The sequence below is a fragment of the Drosophila pseudoobscura genome, chromosome 4 (assembly GCF_009870125.1).
Source record: "Drosophila pseudoobscura strain MV-25-SWS-2005 chromosome 4, UCI_Dpse_MV25, whole genome shotgun sequence".
Taxonomy (NCBI): domain Eukaryota; kingdom Metazoa; phylum Arthropoda; class Insecta; order Diptera; family Drosophilidae; genus Drosophila; species Drosophila pseudoobscura.
Genome location: NC_046681.1, coordinates 14,436,566 through 14,454,867, shown reverse-complemented (window position 1 = coordinate 14,454,867; position 18,302 = coordinate 14,436,566). Strand labels below are relative to the sequence as shown.

Below are 18,302 nucleotides of genomic sequence, written 5' to 3'. Positions count from 1 at the left end.
GTCTATAACAAGAAGTGGGTGGAATGCGGGGTTGCACTGCAAAATATATCGATTGGTGGAAGCGTCTATATCGATATAAGCGGCGAGGATAAGAAGAAGAATGACAACAAATTACCTAAATTTGTAACAAAAAATATAAATTTAATTGAAACTATGGCTGATTTCGGAGGAGACTCAGGTGGTCGGCTCAAGGGCGTCACCATTGTCAAGCCCATTGTGTATGGGAACATCGCGCGCTCCTTTGGCAAAAAACGTGAGGAGGACGGACACACGCACCAGTGGAAGGTCTATCTGAAGCCTTACTTCAATGAGGACATGTCCATTTACGTGAAGAAAGTGCATTTTAAGCTGCACGAGAGCTATGCGAACCCTAATCGCATTGTGGTCAAGCCCCCATACGAGGTCACGGAAACCGGCTGGGGTGAGTTTGAGGTTGTTATTAAAATCTACTTCAATGATCAGTCGGAGCGGCCGGTGACCTGCTACCACATCCTGAAGCTCTTTCAATCGCCCGTCGTTGATGGCGAGCTGACCTCCACCACCACAATGGACACCAAGAAGGGTCTTGTATCGGAATCGTATGAAGAAATCGTCTTCCAAGAGCCAACCCAGGTCATGCAGCATTATTTAATGCTCTCGGAACAAAGCTCCAATGGACTGCTTAGCCATGACACAGACTGTAAGTGCTTTTCACTTGCCGTTTGGCCATTAGTACTAAATAGATTTGTTTATTTTAGTTGAAGAAAAGAAGACTAAAACGCTGGACAACATTGTCAATGTAAAGAAGAAAGTTAAGGGAGAGATTCTAACACTCAAGGACAAGCTGAAGCTTGCACGGGAAACCATCTCGAAATTTAAGGCGGAATTGGCTAAAGTGCAAAAGGCACCTACGTAATACCTGCATCTCCATGCGACCATGTTTTGGCGAAGAATTTAATGAGAATAAATTAATATGATAAATTATATAAATATACGTATGGTGATGATTGAAACTGCATTTCACAACTATTGAAAAGCTGAACCTACCGGGAAATGTACGTGATTTTCAAGTTCAAGAGGTGGTGCAGATTCACAATGCTATTCGGCGTAAATTGACCCTGGAAGGTATAACATTTTGGCTGAGACACTTTATTAGCCAAAAGCTGGAGACATTCGGGCAGTCGCTAAAGGTGAATATACCGTAATTATTCGGGAATATTAACACGACATTCTGTCCGTGGCATCGTCAAAAATGTATTGTAAAACAACATTCGGCATACCTTAGAGGAAAGGGTATTATAGAATAGCGGAAATGTTTGTCATCCCTGGCTGCAATGAAGGCTAAAACTCTTTAGCAGTTTATGGTTTTCTTATGGAGACCAAGAATGGGATGAGTATCGGGATCAGGATAAATATCAACCTTGTTTTAGTCAAGTTAGTTAAGTGGGCTGAGTTCGTTTTTCATCGGTAGATATCGGAATCGGAATTTCCGCGGTCACACTTATTTTCTTGCCACCATGTCTAGCTCACACACCTTGCAAAATTTTATACTTTTCATAGTATTTTCTAGTCTTTTCCAGTATATGCCATTTAGCCATGTCACAGGACACATCGAATACTGGTGATCAGCATCGAATTGAGCGTTTTAGCTTGTTTATAAAGAAACGATAAGAACTTAAAACTCGCTAGTCTTGTAGGAAATTGATTGATCAATTGGATAAAATTATGATTTCAGAACTGAGGGTCCTAGCTAGCTAGTAACATTCAAGCGAATATCAAAAACGAGGAATATGATGGTACTTGAATACAAACAACTAGTCAGTATATTTCGGTATATTTCTGAGGGGCAGAACAATAAAATGCTATTGTTTATTTGACTTGTTGAGTGCATCATGTCGGTGGCTTCGAAAATCGAATGCTGAATTAAAAGACAATGATTTTATGGCTCGAATGTCTGGTCGTTAACGTATAATGTGCATAAACAGCGTACACATGAATATGGATACATACAGACCCATATAAACGAACGGTGATGCGTGATTCTCAAGAGTGAAATTTGTTAACTGCGCAAACGCAAACGCGTTTCTCAAGCCACCAAAAGATACGAAATACAGTGAGTGCCAAAGATTTGGATTAGGCTTTGGTTATATATTTTTGGGTATACCTATGCCTTACCATTTGCAGTCCCTCTCAATGTCGCCGCTGACGTCGTCGCTTCTGCTTTTTTCGCTGCTGACGTCGAGCCTGGAAGCAATTCCGGTTTTACAGCCATCGTTCCCTCCCTCGTCGCCATCGCCCGCGCCCTCGCCAGGCGTGCGAATTCTTCGCGCACCCGAATCAATTGTGGCGCCCCTTGGAGATGAGGTGGTGTTTGAGTGCGAGACCAGTTTGCAGCCAGAGGGTTTCGAGTGGAGCTATCGCCGCTGGCCGAATGCCGCGAATTCCAATGGATCCGTGGGAGCCAGCCGATTTAAATACCTGAAATCGGGCAATGGCAAGCTGAACGTAACCCAAGAGACGGCCATTTCCCGTCTGCGTGTCCTTGTGCGGCCAGACACGGTCGGCGAGTATCGATGTATTGGCTGGTTTGGCCCGCTCGTGGTTACCTCTACCACGGCCAGGCTGGAGTTGGCGAACACCAGCGTTAAGGGCCGGCAGGAAACTCACTTGCAATGGCGTGTGGCCCCGGGAAACTCTGTCCTTTGGTCATGTGGTCAGCAGGTGCATTCAAATCCCTCGGCCAGCTGGTCCTATTATCGAAATGGAGTGGAAATTAAGCCAGAATTGGCTGCCACCAATGGAAATTTATTTCTGACAAACGTTTCCACTGCCTCCGCGGGAAAGTACACCTGTCTGGCCACCAATCCGGCTTCTGGAGCCCGTATCGAAATTTCTAGCTCCATGGTACTGGAGGTGCTGTCCGGTCGAGGATCTCAGAATAAGGCTCCTCACCTGCTAAGCGGTCAACCAACGTCCCAAGCCGTAACCATACGAGAAGGAAGTACCCTGCTGCTACTATGTCCCGGTGTGGGCTCACCGACGCCCACTGCCGTGTGGAGCAGCCCGGATGTGGTTGAGGCGATACACAACAAACGAACCAGAGTGCTCAACCATGGACTGGAGATATCCAATGTCCAAGGGCACGACACTGGCACCTACATTTGCTACCTGGACAATGGCGTACGCCCAACGCTCGAGCATTTTATCAATGTGACAGTGGAGGTACCGCCGCGGATAACGCGTCCCCCGTGGGCCGATCTTACCAACGAGGGGGAACGCATGCAGCTGGAATGCGAGGCAACTGGAGTGCCAGCTCCAGAGCTCTACTGGCTGCTGAATGGCGAGAGCAGCATTAATGACACCGAGGCTGAACAGCTGCCCAATGGATACTTGGTCCTACACAGCGTCCAGAAGCGTCATGCCGGCTATGTGCAGTGCTTTGCCCGTAACAGACTGGGCGAACAGAGTGCCGGAACGCTGCTTCAGGTGAATCCCAAGCAGATACAGAGTGAGCCCCGAGAGACTGGTAGTGGTGGGGGCTTTGGCTCCCATCGGTCCATGAAGCCCGTCAACCATGGCCAAAAGCCGACCAAGATGATCCCGCCATCGCCACCGAATGTCACCCGACTGTCCGATGAATCGGTGATGCTCCGCTGGCATGTGCCGCGCAACGATGGCCTTCTCATACTCTTCTTCAAGGTGCAGTACCGCATGATCAGCGAGGGCAAGCGCAAGAACTGGCAGACGACCAACGATAATATACCCTATGGCAAGCCCAAATGGAACTCGGAGCTGGGTAAGAGCTTTACCGCATCGGTGACCGATTTGAAGCCCCAGCGCACCTATCGCTTCCGCATCCTGGCCGTCTACTCAAACAATGACAACAAGGAGAGCAACACTTCGGCCAAGTTCTATCTGCAACCAGGAGCCGCCCTCGAACCGATGCCGGTGCCAGAGCTGCTGGAGATCGAGGAGTACTCGGAGACGGCTGTGGTGTTGCACTGGCGCCTTGACAGCGATGCCGATGAGCATCTAATCACGGGCTACTATGCCTACTATCGTCCGTCCTCCTCGGCCGGGGAATATTACAAAGCCACCATCGAAGGTGCTCATGCGAGGAGCTTCCAAATCGCCACCTTGGAGGCCGCAACCATCTACGAATTTAAGCTGCAGTCCTTCAGTGCTGTCTCCGCCTCCGAGTTCAGCGCCCTCAAGCAAGGACGCACGCAGAGACCTAGGGCCAGCACCACGGAGGAGCCAACAATTCAAGGAATCGGCGATCGAGACACAACCACGCCCAGCCACAACGAAACATTCAGCATGAGTCCCATGCTCACGGGCACAATTGGTGGCGGGGCCTTGCTGCTCATTCTGCTGGTTAGCGCCTTCCTGTGCATGTGTCGACGTCGGAGTCCTCGGGGACGGGGCCAAACCCAGAACAAACCGCGCATGGCCGAGCTGCGTGAGGATTTTGTGCCGCTGGGCAGCTGCTCACCGAACAAACAACGCCAGCGCACGAGGCACATTCACATCACTCTGAATCCGCTTGCACAGCAGCAGCAACAACAGCTAGACGAGAAGAACCCACCTGGCCTCGAGACTGACAACGATATGGCGTACTTTCAGCGACAACCCACCTACGAATACGACCCGGGACTCCGGCGAATGTCATCCTCTTCGCTACGTCGCTCTCAACGCACGCTGGAACGTGCTGACGGTGCAAATTCCGGCGGCAACAATGGCGGAAACAACAATAATCTCAACCAGTCATCCGAGGCTGGGACGGCGGATGGTCCTTGCATGCAGAGCTCCAGCAAGCCTGGACGAGTCATCATGAAGCGGCCGCGTCTTTCCAGTCGCTCGGAGAACCTCTCCTCCGGCAGCCTGAACAGCGTGGGCGTATAATCTCGTGATCTTTTTAGTCTGTACATCCCTATAACCGATGTATCTAGCTATTCCTCTACCTCTGTTTTATCTCTGACTTAAAATGACAAAACCTTTACAGTTTGTACTTATGCGAATACGACATAGCCTTAAGGTACTTAATTAGATTAGATTTATGCATGCATGATCGTTTAAGAACTTAGCATATTGTATGTCCACCTCTCATTAAGTCTTCCAAATTTCGATACACATAAGATCCAATTCTGTACTGATAGCTTCCTAATGATAATAAACGAATTCTTCTTTAAAATGAAACCTCTTCTACAAAAAATCCTATAATATACATATGTATATAACCACGAAGTTCTGAATTTGCTCCCCAAGAGGCATCATTTTTAAAGAAAACTCCACAGGACCGACCCAGTACCATACTCATGTATTTTGATGCACTGAACACGAATCCGAGGTCCATTACGTCAGGACCTCAGCCTATATGGCCGAAAACGGCGGAGACTTTTTTTAAATTTGAAATCAAATTAAGAGCACAGGAGTGACCATACACGGAATAGCTATCGATACGGAAGAAACTCAACTATCGATAGGAATACTTATTTAAATTAAGCCAATCAAGTAGAAAATTTATTCATCAATGGTCTTAAATTATGTGGGCATGGCAAAATATTCTATATAGCTGAGAATATTAGACGGAAGATCAAAATAGAGGAATATGTAAAACAGATCTTGAATTAGTCAGTATATTTGCGGTATATTTGTTCAATGAGATGGTATGTTTCGGTATATTTCTGACGGTCGTACGGTATACTTTATTGATAAGTCCGCGGTCACACTGATTCTCAGCTGTCAGCTAATAATTAGGTCGTCGTCGTCAAAATTTCTATTAGTAGCATTTATTGTACATATTTTGGCTAAAAAAAAGAAACAAACAATTAGTTTAAGCCAAGTCGGAGTTGTGCTAGATTAAAAGCCAATGTAGGAAACAGTGCCCAAGCTGCCAAATGCCCAAAGGCTAATGTTCTTATTGTTCTCTTGCAGAGCCAGCAGTAAGGCCTGGCCCAAAACAAAAGAAATAATAAATTGCAGTTGGATTTGAAGCGGGCCGCAACATGTCAAATCTATCAGTAGGACAGATGATAATGGACGCACAGCGTATGGCCAGCCGTGTCAAAGACTTGGATGCCCTGGGGACGGCTCTGCTGGAGGAGGCGGAGACGAATCATCGCCTGGTAGTGAGCCTAAGGGAATACCAGGACGACATTGAGACCCTCAATCGCATCTCAAACAACAAGACCAACGCGGACATGGTGAATCGCATACAGCAGCAAAACATCAACAGCTCGGAGATACTCAAAGAGAATCGCGAGCTGAAAATCTGCATCGAAGACTACGAGCGGGCCATGGAGCTGATGATGCAAAAGTACCGCGAACACACAGTGACCAAGGTGCTGGACAGTAAAATCAACTTCAAGGAGCTATACAACGAGCGCCTGTGGCAGGTGATCCGAGATCAACGCGAAAAAATCAACGAAATGGCCGCCGTCATGCAGCGGGCGGCCACCGTCGACGATGAGATCGTGCAGCGGGAACTGCAGACCATATCGCAGCTACGAATGGAGAACGAATCATTGCGGGAATTGCTGCAGATCTCCAAGCAATATGGTTCGGCCCAGCGACCCATTCGTGAAAACGACCACCTGCTCGAGGAGAAGTCAGTGCAAACGGACTGCCTGGCAGACGATTCGGCCGATGATCTGTCCTTATCGGGTGCTTCGGTGGAGAATGTAAACAACAATTCGGTCATACAACTGTACAGCAGTCCGGAGCCGGCGAAGAATACATCCAACAATAGCAACAGCTCATTCAACACTGCCCCAGCTCAGAGTCAGCCACAGCTACAGCCTCAGGCACAGGCACAGCCTTCGCCTACAGTAGTGCTGGAAGCCCCAGAGCAACCGGAAACTAATGAGAATAACAACGGACCTGCAGCTAATCCAACCAGTGTGCCAGCCGTAACGACGCCAAATGATGCTGGCGAGGAGCACGCAACTGCATCGGCTGCTGTCGTTGCCACCAGTGCAACATGATAGGTGCTGTATTGTACAGTCCACCACCAGCCTGGTCGTCATCATGTTCGCTCGTCAATCTCCATTGTTACTTCATACGCTATTCATTTCGATCGCTGCGCTGCTGTTGCATCTTATGTACCCCACACTCACGCCCCTACACACCCCCGCCCATTCACACCAGCTCACACATGCAGTATATATACAAATATGTATGGGATAACACCTGCATTAGCTCTTAGCGATTGATAATCTCTAAGTATTTATACAAACATATTACAAAATAATGTCTATACACGAATGTAAACAAAGCAAACATGAAGTTCATCATTAAAATAACAACAAGAACACACCATACTCGTACTCACACAAACGAATGTACTCTGTCGATTTTATGATTTCGAAAATAAATTCCATTACAACTGAAGGATATGCCCAAGAAGTGGCATGGGTCAATATCATATTGAATGAAATAAGTTGTCTACACCACCCTGAAAAATGTTTCCTTAACTTTTACTGAAAAATCAATCTATTGAAGATACAATTAAAACCCATTACTCATTGAAACTGAAGAATATATTACCTTCAGTCGAAAGCAGTTGATTCCCATGGGTTGATGATAGATGATGATCCAAAGAATAATATAAAAGGTTAATCAATATGATATTATCTATAAGAACAATTTTCAACTGGCTTCTCCATCCCTTTGAATCCAAAAATCTCTTATTTTCCATTATAACCCTACAAATTTCTCTCATAAGCTCGCTGCGTCTGTCTATGCCACCGCCGCTCTCTTGAGGAGAAGAGTGTGTTTTGTGTGCCGGTGGCAGATACTTTTTGGCTCTCCGATGGTTAGTTGAAGCGTTCAGAAATTATTTAAATTTAGTTTCTCGTCGATTTTCAAAACGTTCGCATCGAAAAAAGTGCGAAGGAGCCTCTCCGCGTCGGTTTGACTGGGCCACGGCGATTTGAAGCAGTGTGAAAGGGATGGGATGCTATCTGTATAAGTATTTCGAGTGCTCGGCGATCGGCGGTTATATTAAAGATATCCAACAGCATATATGTGGATAAATATGTGTATACGTGTGGTGTGGTGTGCGCGCCTGTCTAAGTGAGTCAAGTGAACAAAATCCATTTGGAGAATCCATTGCGTGAATTCAATTGAAATTATTGTAAACAAATATTCTGTAATCTGTGGAAAGCGAAAAAAGCTGGACTGCGCTGAGCATTTGAGATCCACGGAGGAGATTTATGGGAAGTGCGCTGCTATTTAAGAAAAAGAACGTGTTCTATTTTTAAAACACAGCTAATTTTTGTGGTCGTAAATTTTTGTATTAAGTGAATATTCCAAAATTAAATCAAACAAAACGTGAGCGAAAACCCAGGGCCAAGTGTCCGCGCAAAGAAAGTCTACCAGGATCGCCCTGGATCTGCGCGATGAGAGATCTCTCCTAAATATATGCATATATGTTCCATATCCATCGTGTAATAATTATCAGCTGGTAAATGCTACTAAATAATCGGATGCAAAACGCACATCGTCTGGGGCGATTACGCAACGTATGTATCTAGAATCTAGAATCGTTTTTGGTGAATGAAAAATTCCGCACACCTTACGGACGGACACCGTCATCTATTGGTGGAGAAGGAGGAGTAGGAGCAGTTGCATCAGATGCTGCCTCCTTCCCGAACGTCCAGCCTCAAACCTTTCTAAATGCGGAAATATTTTGTGTAAGTGAAAAAACGTTTTGAATTGTGTTCACAAATTTTGCACGTCCCGTGTCGTCGAACGCAGAATGTCGCACAGAACGACAGATGAAAATAGGTTAAAACGGTGATAATTATTTATAAACGCGCTAGGGATTTGCAACAGGGCCAATTCTCCTAACGGCACTCAGCACGGTACGTACAAGGAAAAGAGAGACTCCGATCTCTGTCTCTCTCTCTCTCTCTTTTGGGAGTGAGTAAAAGCTCTTAACTTTTGAGGTTGTTCTCTTGAGACTAGCGTTCATATTTTGTTTGGATCGTTTTTTTTTGTCAGAAAACATGCGCAGCCGGTAGGATTTTTCCTGCGCCATTTCCACCTGTGGTCGTTTATTTCCTCAGCTCTCTCCCTGCCGCTCTGAGAGAATATTTTGATGGCTCTGAAAATATATAAATATATATGTACATGGATGGATACTTATATGTTATTGTTTATATTTACAATTTCAATTCTTAATATGAATACTCTCAAAAGGAAATTTGGGAGGGATCGAAAGAGACGTGGAAATACTCTTCTATGCTTTGGGAATAACTGGAGTTCTTTATTAATCATTACTGTTAGATCGGCATATTTTCAATGGCGCCATCTGGTAGAAGGCTTAGGTACTGATAGATTCGATAAAGTTTGATATTTTCCGCTACATCCGCGGTGAAAAAACATTTCATTTAAAAAGCATACATTTCGTTAATTTTTTAAATGTTTTTTAGAGAACCTCCCAACAAGAAGAATTTCTTCGTAATAGGAAATTATTCGAAACCCATTAAAAAATCATAAAATCATGTCACTACATGCCTTCAAATGACATTAATTATTTTGAACTATTAAATTTAAAAAAACAAGAGACCCATTAGTTTTTAATCTAATAGATCTCTTGTTTTATAGATTTAATTTCTGCTCTGAAACCAATAGTTAAGTTGGCCCCTGAATATGTTCTACTTTTTGATGTACTACAACATTCTTTTGTTGACTTGGATAGATGCCAGACATTCCACCATTGTGTTCAGAATCGGTCAATAGACAAAATACTGATGGTGCGATTAATAGATACATATGTACCTACATATATGTGAATATACATTAGGGACATATACCTAAATACTTGGGGCTGTGCAGTAACAAGATATAATCTCTTTAGTTTCGTTGAAATTTGCAGGAAAAGAAAAGCTGACAAGTTGTACAAGAACAGATGCATCATCTGTATCCATCGCTGAAAGGCGATCAGCTATGCCCACTCGGCTTCCATCCCCAGACTCGTTATCCCACACGATGTAAGCGTTGCTTTCGGGATTACAAGGAGCATGGAGCCCGTAGACCCGGCGAAGAAGTGGCCGCTTCATCGCCAAATCTCTCCGATGGCCAGAGTTCGCGGTGAGTCTTTTTTTAATATTATCATTTTTTGGAAACTATTAATGGTTTCTGATGTTTTTTTAGGCCTACTTCCCGAACATGGACTTCGACGCAGAATCTGAGCGTCAATTCAAACAATAGCAATGATATAGGTACGATTGGAGCCGGTCCATAGATCTTTTTACATCTTGTTTTAAAGTAGAATTGTGTTCATAACTAGTGCATCACATAGAACTGTTTTCTTGGGATTAATGGCATTCCTTAGGCTGATTAATTAATAATTAGACTTAGAGTTGGGTGTGTTCTTTTGGCAAACTACCGACCGAAGTTTTCAAGAACATTAACAGAGTATTGTGTACTATTGATTATGTAAATGTTAAATGTATGAGCATTTGGTGTACTCAAATTAACTTTCTGTAACCCTCTTGGTAAAACTTATCTGAATAGATCAATCCAGTTTTTTTTAATAGTATCCCATAAAAGATTTATATAGTTTTATTATTAGCTGATTTCTCACACGTCTAATTAATATATTGCATAGTTTACATGCTCTTTTTCTTTCGATATAATGAAAAATATCTTCGACAACCGGCTATGGTATAGTCTCATATAATGTCAATATCACCTTTGCACTATTTTTTGTAAAGATATTAGATAAAGCTAGTCAGACTTTGAGAAATCGGTTTGTTTTAACTAACCCAAGAAGGTATTCTTTTTTCGAATCGCTGTTACATTGAAATAAGTATGAACTACTAAGTGTTTTAAGGCTTTTAAAATCAAATGTTACCACACCGTTAATAAATGTGTTTGTCTACGTATCTCTTTCACACTCTCACGTTCTACGCTTGCACCAAACAAAAATCACAAAAACAACTGCACCTGCAACTGTGCCGTCTCTATCGCTCTCTTTCTGTCTCTCAACACTAATCTCTGCATAAACCGTTAATATGTTAACTACTACCATCATCAAAACGTGATCTCTCCCGCTGATTCTCCGATGCACGTTTGTCACGATCGATCACACTGTGTGGACTATGTTCGTCCTGCTCACACTATGTGGACTACATATGTATGTTTGTCCTGCTCATATGCTGAACGTGCTGAAAACTGCAACTTGCTCTTGCATGCACTTTGCCCACGATGCTTTTACTGAACCTAGTTGTTCACTTCAATGTAGAGTTAAAGAAGCGTCCACAGTCCTGGGCTTCCACGCCGGACATTGATGATCCGGCGCAGGAGTCCGCTCGCCGACCATCGACAACGGTGAGCAGCCTTCGAGCAACCGATGATCATAATGTGGCTGTCACGGTCAAGCTGCCGGTGGCGCCGCGACGTCACACAACCGCCTTGGACATCAAGGAGGTGAGTGAAGAATAAGTAATACAACTAAGATGGTTTGTAATCTATAATCTATTCCAAAGCATTCTTTACAGATGGAACAAGCGCTCACACCATCATCAACCCGTGTAACATCCTCACCCAGTAAAACTTCAAGTATTCCAGATGAGTTAGTCATCCTATCGACAGACAGTCTAGCCGAGCGTGTCCGCAAAATGAATCTTCTCAAGAAGCAGCGCAGCCTGAACTCGCGGGAAAACAGTCGCGAACGATCCGTACCCAGGAGAGAAGAGTGAGTGGATCTTAACCGCTAGATACGATACCCATTGATCATCTCTGATTGATGATAAATCTCTTTCAGGGACAGTGATTCAGCGGCGGCAGCAGCTCCGACAGTTCCGGATCGACCAGAGCGTAGCAAGTCCGGAAATTCCTTGAACCAGAATCCCCCCCAGGCGGAACTGAAACGCGCCTCGCTTCCGCCCAAAAAAGTGGCGGCCACACCAACAATCACAGCCACAAATAGCAGCAGTGGTGGTGTTACAAGCACCACAAAAGCCACATCTGCAGTCTCCAGCGAGATTAAGGCCTCTTCTTCCAGCTCCTCGACGAGCTCCAGTTCTACTCGTCGCAAGGAGGCGGATGCAGTGCAGAGCAGCAAAGAAATCAAAAGACAAACCGTACCCAGTGCATCCACATCTCACTCCACGAGCAGCAGTAACAGCACTACCACTAAGGATTCGGTGGCACTGCAGGAGCAAATGAAAACACTCCGAACCGAGCTGGATACCATGAAGACCCGCGCCGAACGAGCAGAAAGGGATAAGAGCGACATTCTACTGAGACGTCTTGCCTCCATGGATACGTCATCGAACCGAACTGCAGCCTCGGAAGCCCTCAATCTCCAGCAGAAGTTGAATGACATGAAGGAGCAGCTGGACCGTGTCACCGAGGACAAGCGAAAGCTGAATCTTCGCATGAAGGAGCTGGAGAACCGCGGAAGCGAGTCGGAGCTGAAACGGAAGCTGCAGGCGGCCGAGCAAATCTGCGAGGAGTTGATGGAGGAAAACCAGACGGCTAAAAAAGAGATTCTCAATCTCCAGGCAGAGATGGACGAGGTGCAGGACACGTTTCGTGATGATGAGGTCAAGGCCAAGACAAACTTGCAAAAGGAGCTCGAAAAGGCCACCAAGAACTGTCGCATTCTAAGCTTCAAGTTGAAAAAGAGCGATCGAAAGATCGAAACCCTGGAACAGGAGCGTCAAAGCTCCTTCAACGCCGAGCTATCCACCAAGGTGAAGAAGCTGGAAGAGGAGCTGCGATTCTCAAACGAACTTACAAGAAAGTTGCAGGTAATTTCCAGCAGTCCCACGCCACGACAAGGATCTTCTAATGAATGATATTCCCGATACAGACGGAAGCCGAGGAGCTGCGCAATCCGGGCAAGAAGAAGGCGCCCATGCTAGGAGTGCTAGGCAAATCCACATCGGCGGATGCCAAGATCACTCGTGAGTCGCTTACACGCGGCGGTTCTCAAGAGGATCCGCAGCATCTGCAGCGGGAACTGCAGGACTCCATTGAGCGGGAGACCGATCTGAAGGACCAGCTAAAGTTCGCTGAAGAAGAGGTAATCCAATCCCCAAATGCCCCACCAGAGCTACTCGATTAATCATTCGACCGTTTTACGCGAAGCTTCAGCGACTCAGGGCCAAACGGGTTCAGTTCAGCTGCGGCACACAGACCTCACCCGAGCTGCCCCTCGAGATGATTGCCTTTCCGCGTTCCACTCAGACGGTGGCCATAGAGCAGTGTGATGCCGTCACCAGTATGGAGATGTCCGGTGGCGGACTCGGACTCTCGGTTGAGGCTCACAGTCAAACCGATTTCGAATCGATAGCGAGAAATGCTTCGTGCGAACGGGAGACGACTCCGTCGCCATTTGTGTCGCTCTTTGCACCCTCAACATCCTCCAGAGTGGGGCACTCGCGTTCTCTGCTCTTCCCCAGTGCTATTTCGCATGTTCTTCTGAATGGAACAGGTAGAAGATCTCCAGAAGATCCGTCCAGACAATCCATTGCTGATTATTTATTTATGTACTCGTTTTCCTAGCAGTAGTGCAGTCTATGTTCCATCCGAGCTTTCGTTTATGTAGCAAAACTATTTTGATCCTCGAAAACGATCTCTTTATTCGTATTATAACCTTATTCCTTATCATTCAGATGCAATAAATGATCCGAGATTTTTGTGTTTCAGGCTGAACATCTGAGGAAAAAGGTGACTCGTTTCGAGGATGAAAATGAGTCGTTGATGATGCAGTTGAAAAAAATGGCAACGCGCTCAAGAAGTACGAACCGAAAACACACACTAGTAACTCTCTCTTACTAAGTACTAAACCTTAGTTTATAGAAAAGTTAATCCAAAATACCAATTATTCATTTAAACGATAAATATCTCGTTCATTTCCTTTCAAGCTGCAGTCACGCCAAAAGCTCTTAAATTAGAGTGACCAAAGCTGCATTGTATTGGGACTCCCCCCCTTATAGAGTACAATAATTTCTAACTTGAAAGAACGAAAAACGTTTCCCTAACAAAACTAATGTGATTTCTCATGCGCTTTTTTAATGGATCATTGGCGCTGATGCAGTAATATTTTTGCCATTTTTTGCGGCTGCTCATTAATTAGTGTTGTTACTAAATAAAGCATCCAACTAACTAAACCAACTAACTAAATGGAATATCTTTTAATCTATGTATATTGTGTGCTCCCCTGCAGCTCGCAAGCTGAGTCCCACACCACATCCCCATCGACTGGCGCCCGAAGTGCATGCGGATCGGGATGAAGGCATCTCAGACGAGGATGATCCAGCCGAACTGCGTATCCTGCTGGAGCTCAACGAGCAGGAGGCCTCAATACTGCGTCTCAAAGTGGAGGATCTGGAGAAGGAGAATGCGGAGTCAAAGAAGTATGTGCGCGAACTTCAGGCCAAACTGCGGCCGGAGGCTGCTTCTTCCAATGGCAGCAAATCCGCGCTTCTCAGTTTTGGCACCTCCTCCTCCAGTGCGGCCGAAAAGAAACTGAAAACCCTGAACGAAGAGTTGACGCAGCTGCGGAAGAGCCTCCAGGAAAAGGAACAGGCCGTGGACACTCTGAAGGAGCAGCTCAGCAAGCTGAACAATCTTGAAACGGAGAACGAGAAACTGTCAAAGGAGAACAAGCGTTTACAGACCCTACGCAAGGCCAACGAGAAGACGGGCGAGGCGGATCTGTCCAAGATCAAGGAGACTCTAACGGTGGCCCAGCGGGAGAGGGATGAGCTGACGGCCAGGGTGAAGCGGATGCAGCTTGAGGCTGATGCCAAGCTACCGGCCCGCACAGCCAAGCGGGTCAACGACCTTACCCCGAAGAGTCACCTTAAAAAGTGGGTGGAAGAGCTGGAGGATGAGATCAGCGAGATGCGGGTGATGCTCAGTTCGAGTGGATCCGATCAGGTCAAGGCCCTGGAATCAGTCAAAGCATCGCTCGAAGAGGAGCTGCAAAAGTGCAAGAAAAAGCTGACCCTGGCCGAGGGCGATGTCCAGCGTCTGAAGCTACTGAATGGCTCAAGCAGTAAGGTCACCGACCTGGAGCAGAAGCTGAAGCGCAGCGATGAGGATGGCAAGAAACTTAGCACCAAGCTCAAGGAGCTGGAGGAGAAGCTCAAGAAGCAGGACACTCAGCTGAAGCAGAGCGAGACGAACAAATCCACCCTGGAGACCCAGAGCAAACGAGAGAAGGAGAAGCTGTCCAGCCTGGAGAGGGACCTCGAAAAGCAGGGCAAGGAAAAGGAGAAGCTAGAGTCCAAGATCCTCCAGCTGGATACGGATCTTCTCACAGCCAAAAAGGCCGCGGATAAGACTAAATCCAGTCTGGAGAAGGAGATCAAGGATCTGAAGACCAAGGCCAGTAAATCGGACAGCAAACAGGTGCAAGAACTCAAAAAGCAAGTGGAGGACATCCAAACTTCGCTCAGCGCCGAGCAGAAGCGCAACGAGGACCTCAACACCCATTGGGAGAAGCTCTCCGAAGAGACCATCCTGATGCGGGCACAGCTGACCACCGAGAAGCAGAATCTCCAGGCCGAGCTCAATGCCAGCAAGCAGAAAATGTCCGAAATGGATACCATACGCATCGAGCGCACCGACATGGCCCGCAAGTTGAACGAGGCCCAGAAGAAGATCGCCGAACTGCAGGCTAAGACCCTTAAGACCGGCAACAACGGCGACCACGAGCGTACCATGCTAAAGAACAAGTTGGCCGAAAAGGAGCACGAGTACGAGCGTCTGCGCAGGGAGAATGAGATGAACATCGATCTGGTATTCCAACTCCGCAAGGACAACGAGGATCTCAATGGCAAACTGAGCGACTACAATCGAATCGAGCAGGCCCAGGTCTCGCTCAATGGACACGGTGCCAGAAGAGATGCAGAGATCAGGGAGCTAAAGGAAAAGTAAGTTGTCAAATCATAAACTATAAGAACTATACATACGTACATATGTGAAGTCGCAAGACCCTGTCTGTCTCCTACTACTGTCTTCTCTCCTTTTTTTGGTTGTCCATTCTTCTTGACGTTTGCCTATTCTATTGAATAATTGAGAGACTCGCTCTGAGAGGATCTTAGTAGCGATAACTCTAAGCCCAAGATATATTTAATAATTTCCATCAAACAGATTACAGAGCACCGAACTGCAGATGAAATCCGAGGTGGCGACCACTCGTCTTAGATACGAGCAACAAGTGAAGAACCTCAGCGGAGAACTCAATTCGATGCAGGTAAAATGTCTGAAATATATCCAAAAGAATGTTAATCGAACTGAACAAAAACTTATTTCCAAAATAGCGCCAATGTGAACGCTTCAAGAAGGATCGCGATGCCTTCAAGCAGATGCTAGAGGTTGCACAGAAGAAGATCGGTGATCTAAAGGCCAACAATACGGGTAGACAGAGCCGTGGATCCATGCACAGCAGCGACGATGATGACAAGAGCAAGATTGCTTACCTAGAGCAGCAGGTGAATCGAGTAGCCATTCCCAGTTCCATTCCAAATAGATTCTAATGAGGTTTACCATTGGGTAGATTGGCCATCTGGAGGATCAGTTGGTGGAGTCCCGCCTGGAGGGTAGCAAGGTCAAGACGGAGCTGGTGTCCGAGCGCAGCGCCAACGAGATCAAGATATCCGAGATGCAGTCGAAGCTGAACGAGTTCGAAGAGGAACGTGTCATTGGCTCTGGGAGCACAAAGCTGCCTGGCATGAAGACCAAGCTGGAGTTGTCATGGCAGAAGGAGCGGGAGGATCAGCAACGTCTGTTGCAAGAGACCTCCACCCTGGCCCGGGATCTGCGACAGACTCTGTTTGAGGTTGAACGCGAGCGGGACAAGGAGCGGCTGGAATCCAAGCGTAAGTTAGATCAGATCAAGCGAGCCACCGAAGAGGAAATGGAGGAGGGACGCAAGAAGATTGCCGAGCTACAGTGCGATCTACTCGAATTACGTGATGTCCATGCCAAGCTGCGCACCTCCAATGAAAAGCTAAGACGAGAAGTGAGTATTCCTCGGGAAGTTTTTATGATTCCCACTTCAAATTCCTATCTAATTCCAGCGCGAACGGTACGAGAAGGAACTGATCAAGCGCCGCATGGAGGCGGATGGTGGTGATCGCAAAGTGGGTGCCCTTTTGCAGACCGTCGACGAGCTGGTGAAGATCGCTCCAGACCTGAAAATGGCACGAGGCAGCTACGACAACACTCTGCGTCCAGAGCAGCCTAATGTGCGCCGCAGTCGCAGTCCCTCGCCCACACTGAGCAGTACACAGATCAGCACCGTCCTGGCCCGGTTGGCCGAGGCCTCCGAGGAGCTGCGTAAGTTCCAACGCCTGAACGAGGATGAGCAGGAGCGCAGTCGCATACGGCGCGGCAATCTGCGACGTGCTGCCTCGCAAGAAAACGATCACCATGGCAGCAGCAGTTCCGTGGCCAGTGCGGCGGGCTCCCAGCGGGGCGGTGGTCGCTTGTCCCGTAATTCAAGCAATAATGGCAGCCTCATACGCAAAAGCCTGTCGCTGGACCACTCCATACAAAGGGATCAGGTAAGCAGAGGATCTAAATTGTTTTAAGGAAGAATCCTCATCCGTTTTGACACACTTAATAGAACATTTGGCGCCAGGACGATGGCAGTGTGTCCTCGATGCAGTCCATTGACTCTGAGCTGGGCGGTCTGGTGCGTGATTCCAGCCTGGACTCACGCCTCGACTCGCGTCTGTCTGGGGGCTCAACACAAAGTGACATACCACGAGGTCCACGAAAAAAGAAGAAGGGAATCATGGGCAAGCTACGCAGCCTGACCAAAAGCAGTCGCAATTCCGAGAGTGAAATATCGGTAGGACCTTAACCAGAAGAAGAGATTCCGGATTTGTCATATACTTCCTTCTTTGGCAGATTCAAGGATCCGACTCTGACATCAGCGTTGCCAGCGACATGAGATCCAGCAAGAAGGACCTGCGCGGCCGTCTCTCTGGAATGTTCAAGCGCTCGGGATCGAACTCCCGCAGCGAGAGCATGGAACGGCCCAGCACCGAGCAGAGGCCTGTGGCCGTCACCGTCGTGGGACATCCGGATGGGCCCCAGCCCCGGGAGCCACCCCCAGCCAATTCCCTTACACCCAGGCCCATACGTTCGGTGAGAGTCCTGAACTTTTAAGTCGAATTCCAATGGAATTGAAATTCTTTTCTGTTTAGATCCCGAAACCGCCCAGTGGCACCAGTCCAGCCACACCCAGACGACGCGTAGCAAAGTAGTCATCATCGATTCGTAGGATTCATTCTAATCATAGCAATAAATGTTCGTTCAAGCCACTCCCCAATTGCAGTTTACCG

At 46.9% G+C, this 18,302-nt stretch overlaps 4 protein-coding genes across 11 annotated transcripts; all 4 read left to right on the top strand.

The window, feature by feature from the left end:
- The first annotated feature begins 126 nt into the window (after positions 1-126).
- Gas41 (YEATS domain-containing protein 4 Gas41) lies at positions 127-973 on the top strand. The gene is made up of 2 exons (XM_001355741.4): positions 127-679; positions 738-973. The coding sequence occupies exons 1-2, from the start codon at positions 154-156 to the stop codon at positions 893-895; spliced, it is 684 nt and encodes a 227-aa protein (XP_001355777.2). The 5' UTR covers positions 127-153; the 3' UTR covers positions 896-973.
- Positions 974-1,805: 832 nt separating this feature from the next.
- Positions 1,806-5,178, top strand: ihog (interference hedgehog). Its single transcript, XM_001355740.4, has 2 exons — positions 1,806-2,092; positions 2,164-5,178. Exon 2 carries the CDS (start codon positions 2,173-2,175, stop codon positions 4,882-4,884), a length of 2,712 nt encoding a protein of 903 aa, XP_001355776.2. The 5' UTR covers positions 1,806-2,092; positions 2,164-2,172; the 3' UTR covers positions 4,885-5,178.
- A 515-nt stretch (positions 5,179-5,693) lies between these two features.
- Positions 5,694-7,405, top strand: Fgop2 (Fibroblast growth factor receptor 1 oncogene partner 2). Its single transcript, XM_001355739.4, has 2 exons — positions 5,694-5,853; positions 5,917-7,405. The coding sequence occupies exon 2, from the start codon at positions 5,988-5,990 to the stop codon at positions 6,963-6,965; it is 978 nt and encodes a 325-aa protein (XP_001355775.3). The 5' UTR covers positions 5,694-5,853; positions 5,917-5,987; the 3' UTR covers positions 6,966-7,405.
- A 392-nt stretch (positions 7,406-7,797) lies between these two features.
- On the top strand, positions 7,798-18,281 carry LOC4816172 (interaptin). 8 transcript variants are annotated; one of them, XM_033380601.1, is made up of 16 exons: positions 7,798-8,675; positions 9,863-10,077; positions 10,141-10,208; positions 11,216-11,418; positions 11,478-11,686; positions 11,756-12,746; positions 12,809-13,021; positions 13,087-13,432; positions 14,168-15,881; positions 16,102-16,204; positions 16,272-16,442; positions 16,508-16,972; positions 17,031-17,516; positions 17,579-17,806; positions 17,866-18,105; positions 18,165-18,281. In XM_033380601.1, exons 2-16 carry the CDS (start codon positions 9,896-9,898, stop codon positions 18,222-18,224), a joined length of 5,679 nt encoding a protein of 1,892 aa, XP_033236492.1. In that variant the 5' UTR covers positions 7,798-8,675; positions 9,863-9,895; the 3' UTR covers positions 18,225-18,281. The 8 variants fall into 8 exon arrangements, with proteins under 8 accessions (XP_033236492.1, XP_033236493.1, XP_033236494.1 ...); XM_033380602.1 differs by having other exon boundaries at positions 7,799-8,675; positions 9,845-10,077; XM_033380603.1 differs by having other exon boundaries at positions 7,800-8,675; positions 11,234-11,418.
- Positions 18,282-18,302: the final 21 nt, after the last annotated feature.

Coding starts and splice junctions, on each gene's coding strand:
- Gas41 (XM_001355741.4), top strand. CDS start 154: ATGGCTGATTTCGGAGGAGACTCAGGTGGTCGGCTCAAGGGCGTCACC. Junction 680..737: donor GCTTAGCCATGACACAGACT/GTAAGTGCTTTT, acceptor TGTTTATTTTAG/TTGAAGAAAAGAAGACTAAA.
- ihog (XM_001355740.4), top strand. CDS start 2,173: ATGTCGCCGCTGACGTCGTCGCTTCTGCTTTTTTCGCTGCTGACGTCG.
- Fgop2 (XM_001355739.4), top strand. CDS start 5,988: ATGTCAAATCTATCAGTAGGACAGATGATAATGGACGCACAGCGTATG.
- LOC4816172 (XM_033380601.1), top strand. CDS start 9,896: ATGCATCATCTGTATCCATCGCTGAAAGGCGATCAGCTATGCCCACTC. Junction 10,209..11,215: donor AAACAATAGCAATGATATAG/GTACGATTGGAG, acceptor TACTGAACCTAG/TTGTTCACTTCAATGTAGAG. Junction 13,022..13,086: donor TAAAGTTCGCTGAAGAAGAG/GTAATCCAATCC, acceptor TTTTACGCGAAG/CTTCAGCGACTCAGGGCCAA.